At 38.6% G+C, this 15,187-nt stretch overlaps 2 protein-coding genes across 4 annotated transcripts; both read right to left on the reverse strand.

Annotated features, from left to right (window-relative positions):
- Positions 1-1,398: 1,398 nt before the first annotated feature.
- Positions 1,399-7,930, reverse strand: LOC119991091 (condensin complex subunit 2-like). 3 transcript variants are annotated; one of them, XM_038837290.1, is made up of 14 exons: positions 7,795-7,930; positions 6,500-6,762; positions 6,284-6,385; positions 5,519-5,636; positions 4,870-4,943; positions 4,738-4,798; positions 4,449-4,649; positions 3,983-4,269; positions 3,713-3,857; positions 3,301-3,557; positions 3,153-3,183; positions 2,656-2,795; positions 2,288-2,398; positions 1,399-1,961 (listed from the first exon to the last, which is right to left on the reverse strand). In XM_038837290.1, exons 1-14 carry the CDS (start codon positions 7,862-7,864, stop codon positions 1,758-1,760), a joined length of 2,064 nt encoding a protein of 687 aa, XP_038693218.1. In that variant the 5' UTR covers positions 7,865-7,930; the 3' UTR covers positions 1,399-1,757. The 3 variants fall into 3 exon arrangements, with proteins under 3 accessions (XP_038693218.1, XP_038693217.1, XP_038693219.1); XM_038837289.1 differs by having other exon boundaries at positions 6,500-6,834; positions 7,795-7,921; XM_038837291.1 differs by lacking the exon at positions 6,500-6,762 and having other exon boundaries at positions 7,795-7,929.
- LOC119991092 (lysM domain receptor-like kinase 3) lies at positions 7,624-13,398 on the reverse strand. The gene is made up of 12 exons (XM_038837292.1): positions 12,601-13,398; positions 11,564-11,594; positions 11,455-11,459; positions 11,171-11,332; positions 10,503-10,705; positions 10,169-10,258; positions 9,467-9,560; positions 9,238-9,389; positions 9,066-9,157; positions 8,478-8,616; positions 8,155-8,253; positions 7,624-8,036 (listed from the first exon to the last, which is right to left on the reverse strand). Exons 1-12 carry the CDS (start codon positions 13,226-13,228, stop codon positions 7,872-7,874), a joined length of 1,860 nt encoding a protein of 619 aa, XP_038693220.1. The 5' UTR covers positions 13,229-13,398; the 3' UTR covers positions 7,624-7,871.
- Positions 13,399-15,187: the final 1,789 nt, after the last annotated feature.

Consider the following 15,187-nt stretch of genomic DNA (forward strand, 5'->3'; position numbering starts at 1 on the left):
GTCAATCGGCCGCAACTTGCGGGGCTATACCTGTTTATTTATCTTTGACCTTATGCCGTGATCGATAATCACCCGTCATTCTCTAGTGACTCATCAATTATCAATAACCATTGTTGTTAATCTATTAGTCTAAACACCGGCCGTCTATTGTTAAAACTTGAAACAAAGATGTAGATGTCCTTTATCGTTGATTTTGACGCATGATTGATCCTTAGATACTGTAAGAGTTATTTTCTAGAAACTGTTTTATATATAGACGTAAGTAGGGTTATTTTCTACTTTGAAGAAATCCACCGCGGCATGGGGTCGGCATTGGACTGGCGTGGCCGAAAATATAAGACCCAAGTCAAGATTTATCATTCGGTCTTTGGATTGGACCTGGGCCCAGCTTGGAATGAAGCCCAAATGAGTCAGGCCTTGGGCCAGGCTTCGGCCCAATGATTCTTCTCTCTTTCTTTTTCGTAAGTGCTTTCACTTTGACGTATGCTGTATGTAATACTAATACCTTTTTTATGCAAAACAAAAGCTGGAACTTGTGATGCGTGGGTCATCACTCACCATAAATCAGGCTTTGGGCCTGGCCGGAGTTTAACTGCTTTGGGCTGGGCCTAGCCCAAAAAATAAGGCCCAGGCCGCCAGGCCCACCCATTAATTTTTTGGGCTGTCCAAGCCCAACATTAGGTCCACGGCCGTTTAGTGACCCCTATGCAGGCAACAGACACTGAAATTCTTGCATTGCCTTTTATGGTATCTGAAAATACACCGTCACAATTACTCCTCCGCTACTTCCTATTTTTCCGATCCTATAAACGTTTTTTTTTGTAAAATATAACAAATACAGCCACCTCCATGGGTTCAATATTCTTTCCAAGAAATTCATAATTTGGGAGTGCTGTCAACTGTTGTGAGGTGTGATGAGGTGCTGTGAGGTAAAAAATTGTGATGCTGTGAGGTGAGTTGGAACGCAAAAAGATGTTTGGCGTATCATTTTTAAAACTGTGATGCGATGCTGTGAGGTGCGTTTAGCGTATCTAAATTACGATTATATTAGATGACTAATAATATTAATATAAAATCACTTAACATTTACCTTGTACATTAATCTAAAATAAAATAATTGACCTAATTTGATTACCTAGGATAATTCAACATATATTGTAAGCGTTTGGGAGTGCTGTAAGGTGTGGTGAGGTAAAAAACTGTGGTGCTGTGAGGTGAATTGGAACGCAAAAGCTGTTTGACGTGTCACAAAAAACTGTGGTGCTGTGAGATGCGGTGCAACTGAACGCATTTGTGAAGAAAGTCGTGGAGAAAGTAAAAACACAAAGTTAAAGGCTCACATGTCACATCACGTATGGTAGCTGGGCCGGCACGACAAAACCCATAGACGCATCTAGGTTAGACAATAGACAATAGACATTAGATTCATCCGTAAGGCAAAACATTGTCCAAACACATAATATGTGACTACGAATAAAAGTAAAAAGACAAAATAAAATGCCTGGCCCAAGCTTGACTTGTACACGTCTAACGGGCCCGTGCCGATACTGACTCCTAAAAAATCGTAACATGTTGAAGTTCTTCATTATTATAATGAAGCCTACATTAGGTTTCAACTCTAAATCAGTCTTCTAGTTAGGAGAAGGGCAGAAGGCACATCACTTGAACAATTGGAATGGCAAGATGCCATTGATACACAATCAAAAAAAAAAAAAAATACTAGTACAGTTTAGTTCTATACCACTTCACTTGTACGCTTACCGGTAGTCAGTAGAAGGAATGTTTATGCTGAGATCATCTAAACTGGTGCAGCCATGGATGCTCAACCCATGCTCATTAGCAAGGTGCAATAGGCATATGAAACACAAATGAGGGGAGATATCTTTGATTGTTGGAGCAGCTCGGCAGTCTCTAGGAAAGCTCTCCAAGAGGGTCTTGAAAGATACTCTCTCTTCTTGCTCCTTTTCCGAATAAGAAACAACTGAAGTTAAAAACTTACAAAAGCTATATAGATTCCCAAGCAGCACCATAAACTCTTATGCAAAGAACACTCATAATATATAATAATAAGAAGAGTTATAACAAAAATTCGTTCACCACATAATGACATGCAGACTCCGCAGCTAGAAATCGAGACTAATTACGTTTTCATTTCAAAGTAAACGCTAACTAACCAAGTCCAACTAGCATGCTATCTTGGTCTTAAAGTCATTACAATAAGTTAAGGAACATGCTATATTGATAAGATAATTAGATGCCATCAGATAGAGCATAGCTTTTAGCATACCTCTATAGTCATTTGAGGGTACTCTTGTATATGGTCCCAAAGAGTTTCCTTGAGTGCTTGTACATCAACTTGCTTCGAAGTTTTGTCATACTGGACTTCAATTTTATTCACCTGAATTAAAACAAGGAAGCAGTTCACAACTACTAACAGAAATCAATTAACCATTGAAACAAGATATAGATTTCACCTCTAAAACTAATTTTTCTTGATGATATATATTTTCTCATCCGCGGAATCTTATTATTAGCAAATATGTGAAGATGAAAATCAATGATATAGATCCATTTGATAGGCCATCCCCCACAAACCCAATGAAAAATACAGGTATTAAATTAGAGACAGAGTTATGTTAAAAATTGCAAACCAACCTGTCGAGGCTGAGATACAAGTGTGTTGGGCTCCTCTACATCACTATGAACGTTTACATCATCAAATTGGCCCCCATGATCACTTTCATTATCCCAGGATTGCATTGGCCCATAATCATCAAAGTGTTGCCTTAATTCATCTGATAAATATAATTATTTGATGATGAGCAAGTACCATTACAATAATCATTGTACAATAAGATAAGAGAAACCTGTACCGAATGTTATGCAGCCACAAGCTGTAACATTAAAAGGCCGTTACTTTCTACATGCAAGCAAAGTCTAATTGGGCAGCTATCTTAAAAAAGAAACTCCTGAAGATGTTTGATGCAATTCATGTGGACTTAACATAAATGATTTGTTTTATATTTCATTGCACAAATTATTCTACTTCTCCAAGCAATGTCAAACATGTACACAAACTCCATATTGAGATTTTTAAAGGGGGGAGAAAACTTTGACACATTCACTGTTATCTTTGACATGAAATATATTACCTGAGGACTTCTTTACTCTCTTGCCAAGGCACTGCAAACAAATTTTTTTATCACTTATCAGTACATGAAGCGGAAAGAAAAACACTACAAGATTCCCAGAGCAAAGAATATCACATCACCACCACCATATGCTCAGGAAAAGCATTACCATTACATTCGGCAGAAGAAATAATTTGACAAGATCCTCGGGTTGGTAGTGACAATCCTCTGGAAGCCTTGTATTACAAGGTGCTCTATTTGCAGGAAGCAGTAAAGACTTGGGATTTTTGGGAGGGGCAAAGACATCTGGAAAGTCATCGTCCAAAGATTTCGTAAAATCAATATCAGGTTCTGACTGTTTTTTATTCCTTGGCTTCTTGGTTGTTGCTGGTGGACCATTTTCTGTGGTAGAGTGATCCTCTAAACCTGCATAGAGTTTCAGCAAAACAATTTCAGGAAAAGAGACCTCAGGGCTCAGGTAGGAGGTTAGTTTTGCAAAAGGCTCCAATACCATGTAAAACACCACATATGTTAAGAAATTAAGCTACTAAGAAGGGTGATTACATTCACCTACACCATACCTTTAGCTTTTCGATACTTCCAGTAATCTGGACCTGCCCAGGAATTTTGATTTGATGTAAATCCCAAATTTAGAAACAAGTATCCATCTACTTTCTCAAATCTGTCATCAATATCATGATTGCGGAAAGCAAGTGATTCATTTTCCTGCAAAATTTGATCATTGCCTATTAGAAAACAGCATTGTCCAAACTCTTCCATAACTGAAAGGAAATTTTGAAAGGATGGCTTCTGATAGCCAAAGCCAGTTCTGCAGTTATATTAACAAGAACCTCATCATAACTTGGAAACCCTGCAACTGCACCATTGGGTTCCTCGTTAACTATACTTGTTTGGTCATCATGATCAAAATCCCAGGTCCCACAATTCTCAAATGCATCACCGCCAAACTCTGCTACACTATCATGATCTGCATCAACTTCTTCAGTTGATTGCTGGCGACATGAAAATGTATCTTGTGGCCTCCTGTTATCTTCATCAAACTGGTTAACAATATTCATCAGAGTGGGCGAAATTTCATTCTTTGTATGCATGTTGAGTACCATCTGTTCAATATATTCTGTGAAGTAGGCAAGCAGATGACATTTAGCAAAAGAACATTAGAAGTTGGAGCATTGACAATGCAACAAAGACCAGAAACAACATATATAGCTAAAAACAACACTCATCACTCTTCTATTGAAAGAATGATGTGATTACGAAACAATGACCACACCCAACTAAAAGTCTAAAACAAACCTCCGGCGAAAGTAAGATCAATTGTATCTGAATTCTCATGTCGGGTTTCACGTGATGAGCACTTCCCAGGAACTTCTTGTGAATCAAAGAGTACTCGACATCCAGCATACACTCCAAGATTATTCAGTAAAAGACCTTTGGCCCCACCTTCATCAAATTGTGCAGTTGTCTGATGATAAAGTGGATCCACGGAAAATGCAACTGAAAAAGAACCAATATTTCCTTACAAATTTGATCTTGAATTTCACACTGGAAAAAAAGAGAGAGAGAGATTAGGATGGCTAGTCACCGTCAAACTTTTTCACATTAAGAGCCTCAAAGGATGATTCCAATGTTGATAAAGGTGATATCTGTGTTTGTAGAGTGGTGTTAGTTCGCGTTTCTAACAAATCAATAGTTCAAAAACTAGGAAACACTTGACCTTTCTGTCCATCTCTTTCCTGGACTGACCTTCCTCTTGCCCACACTCTATGTTAGCATCCTCCACATTTGCATCTGATTTTGAAAGAGCACGTCAGAATAATGCAGTTAGCAGTAGAGTATAGATCTGACATTCAAATGTGACGCTACGTGTAAAAACACTCAAGAAATATGGTTTTTCAATCCATCCTAGTTATCCTTCCAATCCATAATGCAGAACCTAAAAGTAGTAAAACAAAAGAAAAGGAAACAACAGCTAGAGTAGACAGCTCTTGTAGTAATGAAAGGTTTGAGAAGGACAGATCCATGTGCCATGTAGCAGTTATATTAGCCACCAATAACTTCAAATTTCTATCATCAAAAATATCAAAGGAATTTCAGCTTGGTGTTTATAAATATAATACAACGCACATTGAAGGTTGAACCACCCAAACACTATAAAACGCTATACATCACCTGCCTCTCTTTGAGGTGGGTTAGGTACAATGTTGATAATACTAACTTCAATTTTTCAGCTTGTCCTTGATTCGTTGGTTGTTCAGAATCAAAAGTTGTAGAATCAATAGCCACAAAGAAGAGGAGAATATGGAAAAAAAAAAAAAAAAAAATGAAGAAGAAGAGAAAACTCTTGAGAATGTGAGATGCCTAACCTTGTTCATTATCTAGACCTGCTCTATTAATCCCACCAAGGACCTTGTATGCCTCTGAGTGCACTGAATCGACCCTTAATGAGTATATCTTAACTCCAGCTTCTAGAGTGCAACTGGCCTGAAGAAATAAAAAACAAATACAGATATCCATTCAAGTGATTTTTTGTGAACATACAAATGAATATGGAAAAGGATAGAAGTCACGTATGCTCCCGCAGCCCACATTAGTCCGCAAGCTTGCCAGTAAAAGGAAATTATGCAACAGAATGTAGGAAGGAACTAAAAGATGAAAAATCAGGGAAGGGTCATGCAAGTAAAACCAAAACAAAATGGTCCAACCAGGCTCAAAGAAACCAGATAAATATGATCATCCCAAATACTAGGCATAGCCATTCACAAATCTTCGAGCTAAAAGTACCGAAGTTTATATGAAATGTGTCTCTTATGAACATTTTCACTAACATGTTTGATGGATCCTTCTAGCAACGAAAGATAAACCCAAGAGGACATACCTTAACATATAACCAATGTCATCACTCATCGGGTCAATACTTGCTTTAAACACTCATAGTATTTGTGTATTTGTATTTAGAGTCAGAGAAAATAGTTAACTATCAAACGAAATCATATTCATGCCCAAATTCTAAATTCCCTAATTTAGTCAAATTATAAGACATGAGTATACTTTTTAGCAATTTATATTTTAAATTACCTGCAGAGATCAGCTGGCATAGATTATGAACTTACAAAACGCTGAAACATTACCTTCTGGAAATTTGTCTCCACATCACCCTCTTCTTCCACCTTAATAATCTCGTAAAGATGGTCAATCAATCCAAGCTCCCATGTATTCTTCTGATTAATTTTCTGTGCCACATTAATTGAGAATAACACAATAAATAATAGGGAAAATATTAAGTAAAACATCTCTTCCTCTCACTTAAAGGTAAAATAAACAAAGCCAGGAGAAATATCACCTACATTTTCGCTTGCGAGTTTGATGCAATTGTTCAGCAAGTCGAGGATCTGCTCCTTGCCGAGGCAGGGGTCAGGATCGCGAAACTGCGGAGCATTAACCGCTAAGGACTTGCGACGGATGGCAGCTTCACGGGCGGCGCGGGCCTGGGCTCTCTCGAGGTGGTCATCGTTGGATCCAAGAAAGAAAGGACTGGTTGGAGATTGGATGCGAGCGGCCATGGGGAGCCTCTGCTTCTGGCCTATCGTCGGGTTAGGGCTTAGGGTTTCTGCCATTTTCGAAACAAGTTCCGGCAGAGAAATCAAAAGTTTCTGGTGGTCTTGAGAGAAATAGATGCAATCTGCGTACAATTTATGTTTTGAATTGCTTTCGATGGGGCAGGGAGGGAGGGAGTTTTTGACACAGACGTGTTTTGAAAAGAACCGTACCATCAAGTTTTCGGATCATGACACTCGGTTTAATTGTTAAATATATATATATATATATATATATATGTATATGTATATCTCTTTCTTCTCTAAAATCAGAGTCGGTTTTTATTATCTTGACATAATTTGGAGGGAATTAAATAATTTAGGCCTTGGATAATTATTCAATGTCGTCTTTTGATAATGTAAATCGATCTAGGTGGTAGAGATGTAGAGCATAATGCAAATGGATTTTCTGAGTCCACCACGACCACTTTTAAGTTAGTCAATATCTGAAGTTTTTTTTCCCAGAAATAATCCAATAACGTAAGAGGACCTGATGATAGAGAGTTATTTTCACGAAGTTTTGACAGTTGTTTAGCAAATTTTGTTTTAATTACATGGATTCAAAAGCTCAAATGCAACATATATGTATCAAAGTTCAATTCTACCGCAAACATATCTCTCCGATATTTAAAAATAAAAAAGCTCAAATGCGGTCAGAGAGCGATTGAACATAGACTTGCTCAGTTGCTCCCCCATAATGTGTTGCCTTTTTAATAGTCTACACCGGGCCTTTTCACAAGCAATAAGATTCTTACTCAATGTTTGGTTTGCAAAATGTTCTTGTTTGTGCTGATATTGTTGATCACTTGCAAGTTTCCAAAGCCAGATTTGGGATTGGGATTGGGATTAAGGCTCTGATGATTCAGATTGATAACTCAACTGTGAATTCTGCGCATAACTTTTTAAATGTGAAATTATTTTATTTACAAGCTCAACTATTTCGTGTGAAGGATCGAAATGAATACCATAACTTGCATTCACTTTCACACGTTAATAAAAAAAAATAATAGGAAAAAAATTTTCAACTGCATTTACATTCAAATTACCTGAGGGAGGGGAAATGAAAGAAGTGCAGGCCAACAAAGCTTCCCATGATGCTGCTGATACAAAGACCATCCCATCTCTACCTTCCTGACATCAGATTAACAAGAGCATGGTTTTCATAGAATGAACCAACATCCCAATCTTCTGTGGAGGATGAAAGTGTCATCAAGGCAACAACAATCGATCTCATGCTTGGACGTAACTGCGGGTTCTCTTGCGTGCATGCCTTGGCAAGCTGCGCCATCTGCAATCGAAAAACGAGCATAGCTCTTCAGAAATGAAACCATAAAGAAAATCTTTATAACATACAAACCTTTGCAACGCCAGAGAATACAAATTCATGCGAACACAAATTCTCTCACCTTGACGACAGAGTCAACCGGGTAGCCATCTCCAAGCCTGGGGTCGACTAATTTGCAAAGATCTTCCTTAGGATCAGGCTGGTTGAGAGCCTCCTCAAACTGCATGACAAATTAAGCTGAAAAGGTAAGCTCATCACTCATCAGGGCTTCCTAGAGGCCATTATAATTGGCAAAAGGTAGATGTCCAATAAATGTTCGATTCACGTCAAAAGCTGTTTGATTAAGAATATAGGGCATGTTAATCATTTAAGCAAAGCTAAGTGTTTCAGCCTATTAACGCTCTAAACTAATTTATGAAGTCGAGGTGTGGCAAGATAACGAACCAAAGCAACAAGGCCCTTTGACTCGGCAAGAGAACCATTTGCCTTGACCACGGCTTCCTTGGCAGAAAGAAGTTCATAAAGGACGACTCCGAAAGCATATACATCCACTTTTGGGGAAACATCTCCGTATTGAGCATATCTGCACCAAAGAGTGGCAAAAACTCAATCAACAAGATGGACAAAGAAATAAGTATCACTACATATTTTACTCTCGCTCTTTTCACATTGTTTCTCATCAAAGTAACTTGTAGCTCAATTCGACAACGATATCCTTCCTAAAATTAAACTTTGCACAAGAAGTGTTATGTTATGAGTTTGGCACTTCTCATGCTAAAAATAAACGATTCCCTAACATCTACACTCATTCTTATTTCCTTGAAACTGACTGCTTAATATTACTAATGCAGACTTCCACAAGAACATTTCAATGACACTTGCCCATGTTCAAGTCCCAACCCAACAAAAAAATAGAAAGGAAAAAAAAAAAACACTGCTGTCAAGAGGTTTTGATCCTGTCATCTTGTCTACGCAAATATTAAGCTCAAACACTTATTTTCTTGGTAATTATATGAATCGAAGTTATCTTACTCTGGTGGCATGTATCCAAAAGTGCCCACCAGTCGTGTTGGGAGCGATGCACTACCAACCTCTGTTAGTTTAGTTAATCCAAAATCTGCAACCTGTAACACAAATAATTCAGTCCACAACAGTTCAAAAAGGCTTCAAATAGGTGCTAAGGCAATGAAGATGTTATTGCAACCTTCCCATGGAAATTCTGGTCTATCAATATATTTGCAGATTTAATGTCGCGATGAATATAAACAGGAACAGTATGCTCATGTATATATTCAAGACCTCTTGCTGAATCAAGGGCAATCTGCACCCTAGTAGGCCACGGCAGTGGGTTCCTATCTGGGACATGGAAAAACAAAATCATCAGCATCATACACACCTGCACTAAAATCTAACAATGACCACACAAGTCTAACCTGAGCCACGCAAATGTTCGCTTAAGTTACCATTCTCAATGAATTCATATACCAGGAAAAGAGAACCTTCAACGCAGTATCCAATCAAGCGCACCTGCATTGAATGCAAATACAATGTCCAAAAGGTTAACAAAATTAAAACCTACAAGATAAACCAATCCCATGGGAACATGCAAGTATGAGCAGCCTAAGCACAAACGTTATATCAGTTCCATAGCTGCATAACTGCAATCAAATTGGTACCGAACTCACACCAAATTCATCCAGCGGGACACTCTATTATGAGCATTGTGATTTGTGACAGAGATAATTGATTGAGAGACAGAGAGCTTGCCAATCCAAAAGCATTCTAGCACAAAAAGAGAGATGAAGACAGATTTTGTAGAAAGCTGCATTTGAACTGACATAGTAAGGGTAGCTGATGGCTAATTTTTCTAAGTTTCACAAATGGAGTCCTTGAAAAATATTGATTACTCTCAGCTGCTTGTAAGATAAAGCTCCTCATAAGATAGAGGTAAGCATTTCAAAAATGTGATAAGTGAAAAGAAAAGGGAAAAAGGTTGGCTAGCCAATTCCAATGATTACCGTAGAAAGTACGATAGATTAAGATTCAACGAACATAACTAGAAGTACAGAAAACACCATTCTATTTTTCTTTAAAGTCGCCCATAGTTACTAAAAGAGGGAAAGGGATTTTGTTACCAGGTTCAGGTGATGAACATGAGTTAAGACTTTTAATTCAGCAAGAAATTCTCGTGATGCTTGCATGTCCATCTTCTTGATTGCGGCTTTCTACATGAAGACATTGAAATGAGTGAGTGTTAGGAAGAGACAATGTAAATAGTTGAATAAGATATAAATGTCCAGGGAATACAGAATCAATATGTTATCTATCTATAATGAATTATAGCTATCCTTATATGCCTCTTATTTTATGGGAGTTAGATCGAACTACCAGCGTGGTTTTCCAAAAAACCCAATTTATATGTCGTTTTCCAGAAACACCATTTATATCTGAATATCTGAGAATACTGACCTCGCCTCTCAGTTCTGCATAATAAACAGACCCAAAGCCACCTTCACCAATCTTTTTAGCCAGACTAAAGTTATCAGTAGCAGTAGCAAGTTCTTCATATGAGAATTCCACAGATTTATCCACAGTTATGCCCGCAATACCAGGAGTTGAACCACCAACTGGGCCAGTTGAGGAAACATGTTTATTGGAGTCACTTCCAGGAGCTGAACAAAGAAAAGAGGCAAAATTTGAAATTATAAGTGTAGAGTACAATAAATTCAAAATGCAATGTGATTTCTTTCAGTAACTATAATAAGAACAGGATCATCCTATTAGTCGCAGCATTTCAAACTCACAAACATCAAAGAGTTAAAAGAAAGTTAAATGAAGGATCAAACCAAAATGTAATGCTATACTGCATATCAAACTTCAGCAAAAGGCATGTTTTATAATCTGCTTCAACTATTTAGTCGTAAAGTAGTAGAGGACAGAATGACCCTTGGTTAATATCTGATAACATCATTCAACATGAGAACTATAATGCATTTACTACAAGGTGCTCACAGCCTCACACATATGATGAATCTAGTTGAAACAATAAATACATAAAGTACTTTTCCAGATTTATAAGAATATAAATGCATAAAGTGGAAGAAAAAAAAAAGGCATAAAAACAAATATAGATGTACCGGTTCCCCCATGACCAGATAGATCCTGAGAACGTGATGACAGCAATGCTGCCTCCTTCACCTTCTTCTTTCTGTAAAATCCAAAATACCCACAAAGTCCCACTAAGAGCACTCCAGCTACTGCTGCAACAGATATGCCAGCAATTACCCCACCCGCTACTCCTGCTTATATGAAAAGAAAATGTAAGTTCAAAGTGCGTCAAGTTTCCAGTGCATATCCGCGGTCCAGATATCAAAGTGAGGAAAATCTTCATAAAACCAGCATGCAGGGAGGTCCAAACTACCTGTACTGCAAGCGAAGATGGGAAAAGACGTAAAAGTTTAGTAATATATATTAGACATGAGAGAAAACTCATATTCAGGAAGTACAATAAGTATGGTTGTGGAAGTCACCTCTTTAAGGGCCGATAGCTGTTATGTTGATCTGCGAGTAAAAAAATGCTTTCTGTGAGGCATATTAATAGCAGTCTATAGCAGCTAGATGCAATAAAAGTAGACAAATAAGCTACAATTTATGATTCTCAGTGGGGAATTTTTTTAGGCCTTATGGCACATGGAAACAACTTATGAGACAATCTCCTGTTTATTGTCATTTAAATATGAATGCATTGGTGCTTCCCAAAATATCATTGATAAGAACAAAACCAAATATGGAAAGAAACAAGATTAATTATTAAGTTTTGATGACGTGTTATTCAGTCTAAAGATTAGGACAAGCATATTGACATGCTACATTGGGGTAGAAAATGACATGGGCTTGCTCAAAACTCAAAAGAACATTAAAGAAAATGGACCAAGTACATGGTGTCCAGTAAAAACACATGATTAGAATTTACTTCATCTCATGGTTGACATAACATATGTTCAATGATTCACTTAAACACTACAAACTAGTTCTTTCCAATCAACCCAATCACTCTGTTGTCTAGTCATGGACTTGTGTCCCCCACTACTTTATTGAACTACAAAGCTATCATATCAACTGACTTCTCTTTAGATATTTACCAGTACAATTTAGGGTTTCAAGAATAAATTACCCGGGATAAAAGTGAAAGTATGCACTACTGTAAGCTTGGCCAGAAACATGTTAAGCACTCTAGTGATTTCAGTTTGTTCTTCCTCTCTGTTCTGTTATTTTGAGTTGTCGCACCCAAGTCTCCAAGTTAAAATTCATTGTCACATGTAATATTTCATACATTCAGGTATATTCACAAACTTCTTGAAATTCAATGTCATAGCAGCCAATAGTCATTCCAAACTAAAATGGAAATTCTCATCCTTAACCTCCATAGAACTAATAACCTTACCGCACTCAAAGAGGTTGCCAAACAAGCATCTAGTTAGAGTATGTGATTTAAATCCATACGAAAAAATATTTAACGCAATAATCATGAACTCAAAACATAACAGCCAAGAAAGCGAGAAATCACCTGTGCCCGGAATATACACCAAACCACTCCCTTGGCTGAAATTGATTCCTTCGTTGTATCTCTGCACCAAATCCGTACTAACATTAGCCGCTGCCGCCACAGACTCCAACGTATCTTCAGGCCGGAGCGGGTAAGTAACAAATAACCCATAATCTTTGGAAATCGCACTATTCCCGCACGAGCAGTTCACCGTCACATTGATCGGCACATTTACAGGTATCAGGTTCTCGCTATAACTGTTGAAAGGACGCAGCCACGAGACTGTCGTCAGGTTCGCGTAGTACGGATTCGCAATCTCGGTGTATGTGTCTCCGGTTATGGTCGTGTACTCGAACACGTGGCCGAGGAAATTCCCGTTGATACAGTCGCAAGGAAACGGAACTTTGATTCTGATACCAGATTGGACACTGTCCTTGTTCGAAATCTGCGGGTTGTAAATGAGGAGACCATCGAAGTCATCTTTCGGCATAATTTCCGATTCCATAACATCAACTATGAATGAGAGGTTTGAATCGGGCCAAACATAGTAAGAAGCAAAGGCCAGATCACATCCCTTGCTGCACTGGGAATCAGTCGTGTAACAAATCAAGAACAAAACAAAAAACCCTAACCCTAATTTAGGTACCATCGGATCGAAATTGGAATGGAGGAGCAGAGGAATTGAGACTCAAATCGATTTGATTAATCGGTACGTTGACTGGGTAGTTTTGAAGGGTTTTAGGGAAATAAAGGAGAAGGGATTGGCGTGAAAGAGGATTGGTTGTAGTCGATGATTGCGACATTTACAAACAAGTCAGATTGTGAGTTGTGTGACCAAGTTTATTTGCTTTGTTCTGGTCTGATTTCCCCTCCCCAGTCAACCTAACAGTAAATTCCCGCGGTTTTATGTTTCAACTTTGGCGAATTTGTGGGGGAGCGTGGTGGGCAATGGACAGGGAAGGGCGTGTGAATTAGGCGGCAGCTTGTGTAGTGTCCGGCACTACAAATGCAAGTGGGGATGTAATTGTAACTCTGTGTGATGTACACGTTAAATTAGTTGGACTTGAACCCGTCCAGCTTATCAAATCAAACTCGTCCTCTGTGCTTTTAATTCGGTGTAGGAGATGTTCAACAAGACGACTCACACGCTCACAGTCTAGAAGATAGTTAAGAGGCCCACGGTATGGGCGAAAAGACTCCCAGGTCCACAGTCTAGAAGATGTCCAACAAGCTCAAGCCCTGGGCGACTGAGTATTTAATACAAGCCCACGGCCCTATCAAGCTCCCTCAAAGGCCTTTTTAAGTTCTTCAACAGGCCTATGACCTCAACAGATAGCCGTAGGCCGAAAACCCCATCCAGCTCAGCACGTGTTATTGGTGGATCATGTGAGTCAGACGCCTATAAATATTAAGGTATTGTCTCGTTATAAGGATCCCGTTTTGGAGGTATTAATTGCTCCCCTACTCTCTCTAAGATTATATTATCTAACTAAAAGCTTTCATTTTGTTCTGTTGGCTTGATAATCGGAGCTTTCTCAATTGGCACCACAATGACATCAAGCTTTCATCCTATAGTCTTTCTTGTGACCTTTACAAGTTGTTGGTGGCCTTGAGGGACACTACATTGATTGCGATTCTCGTGTCTACACATGAGAATACAGATCAGACCCTGGACTCCTCGAGCTGCAATGGAATCCTCCATAACAAGTGTTTTTCTTAGTCTTCAGAAGTCAGAACTACTCTTCGCTTCCAAGTTCCAATCTCCCCCTTCTCTATTAAACTCGAAAGGTGACGTCAGCATTTGGGCCTTCCGAATTAATCCTTTGGACTGCTCCATCTTATTGTGACATTTGGGCTTTACATAACAAGGGGCCAATAAATCATTTGGTAATAATAACGAACTAAACCCAAATTACAGATCGAATGACAAATCCAATCAACACTTTGACGTCCAAAGCTGAAATCAGGCCCAAATAATAAACAACCCAATAAGAGTTCACACTTAAATCCACCAAGCCAATCAGCCCATGTTAGATCCGCCCGCCCTCCCTCCCTCCCTCTGCAGTATGTACTAGTACAAGGCTACTAGCACGTCCCTCCGCATTAATAACACTTTGTCTGTTTTGGATCAACTCATACTGATTAACACGATTTTGTCTTCCCAAACTCAGCATCAGTCCATACTAGTTTGAGCTCAAGAAAACACCTGTTGCTAGTTATAAAATTTGACTTATTATATCCCGCACTTTACTTCTTTCATTGAGAGATGTGAGATTTAAACCATTAAACACTCTCGCCACTTGATAACTCGCCGAACATGACCAAACTTGACACTGTGACAGTTTGTGGCCTCGTCCACTCGCGTTGGGTACTACATAGTGTAGTTGTGAGCCCGTGACATCACCTAGTCCACAAGAGAACCATGCCCAACAGTCCAATATATTTTAAAAAGGAAAATTATTAGATTAACCAACGTAGTCTGTACTTGTACGTTTGGGATAAACCATTAATTAAAAACCTTTGAATTCTGAAGTATAGTCTTCTGGTAGATTGACGGGTCTCTTGCAGTCCCTATCGGGCTTTGTTCATGCGTGAGAAGGAAGAGGAA

This window comes from Tripterygium wilfordii, chromosome 22 (genome assembly GCF_013401445.1).
Source record: "Tripterygium wilfordii isolate XIE 37 chromosome 22, ASM1340144v1, whole genome shotgun sequence".
Lineage (NCBI taxonomy): Eukaryota > Viridiplantae > Streptophyta > Magnoliopsida > Celastrales > Celastraceae > Tripterygium > Tripterygium wilfordii.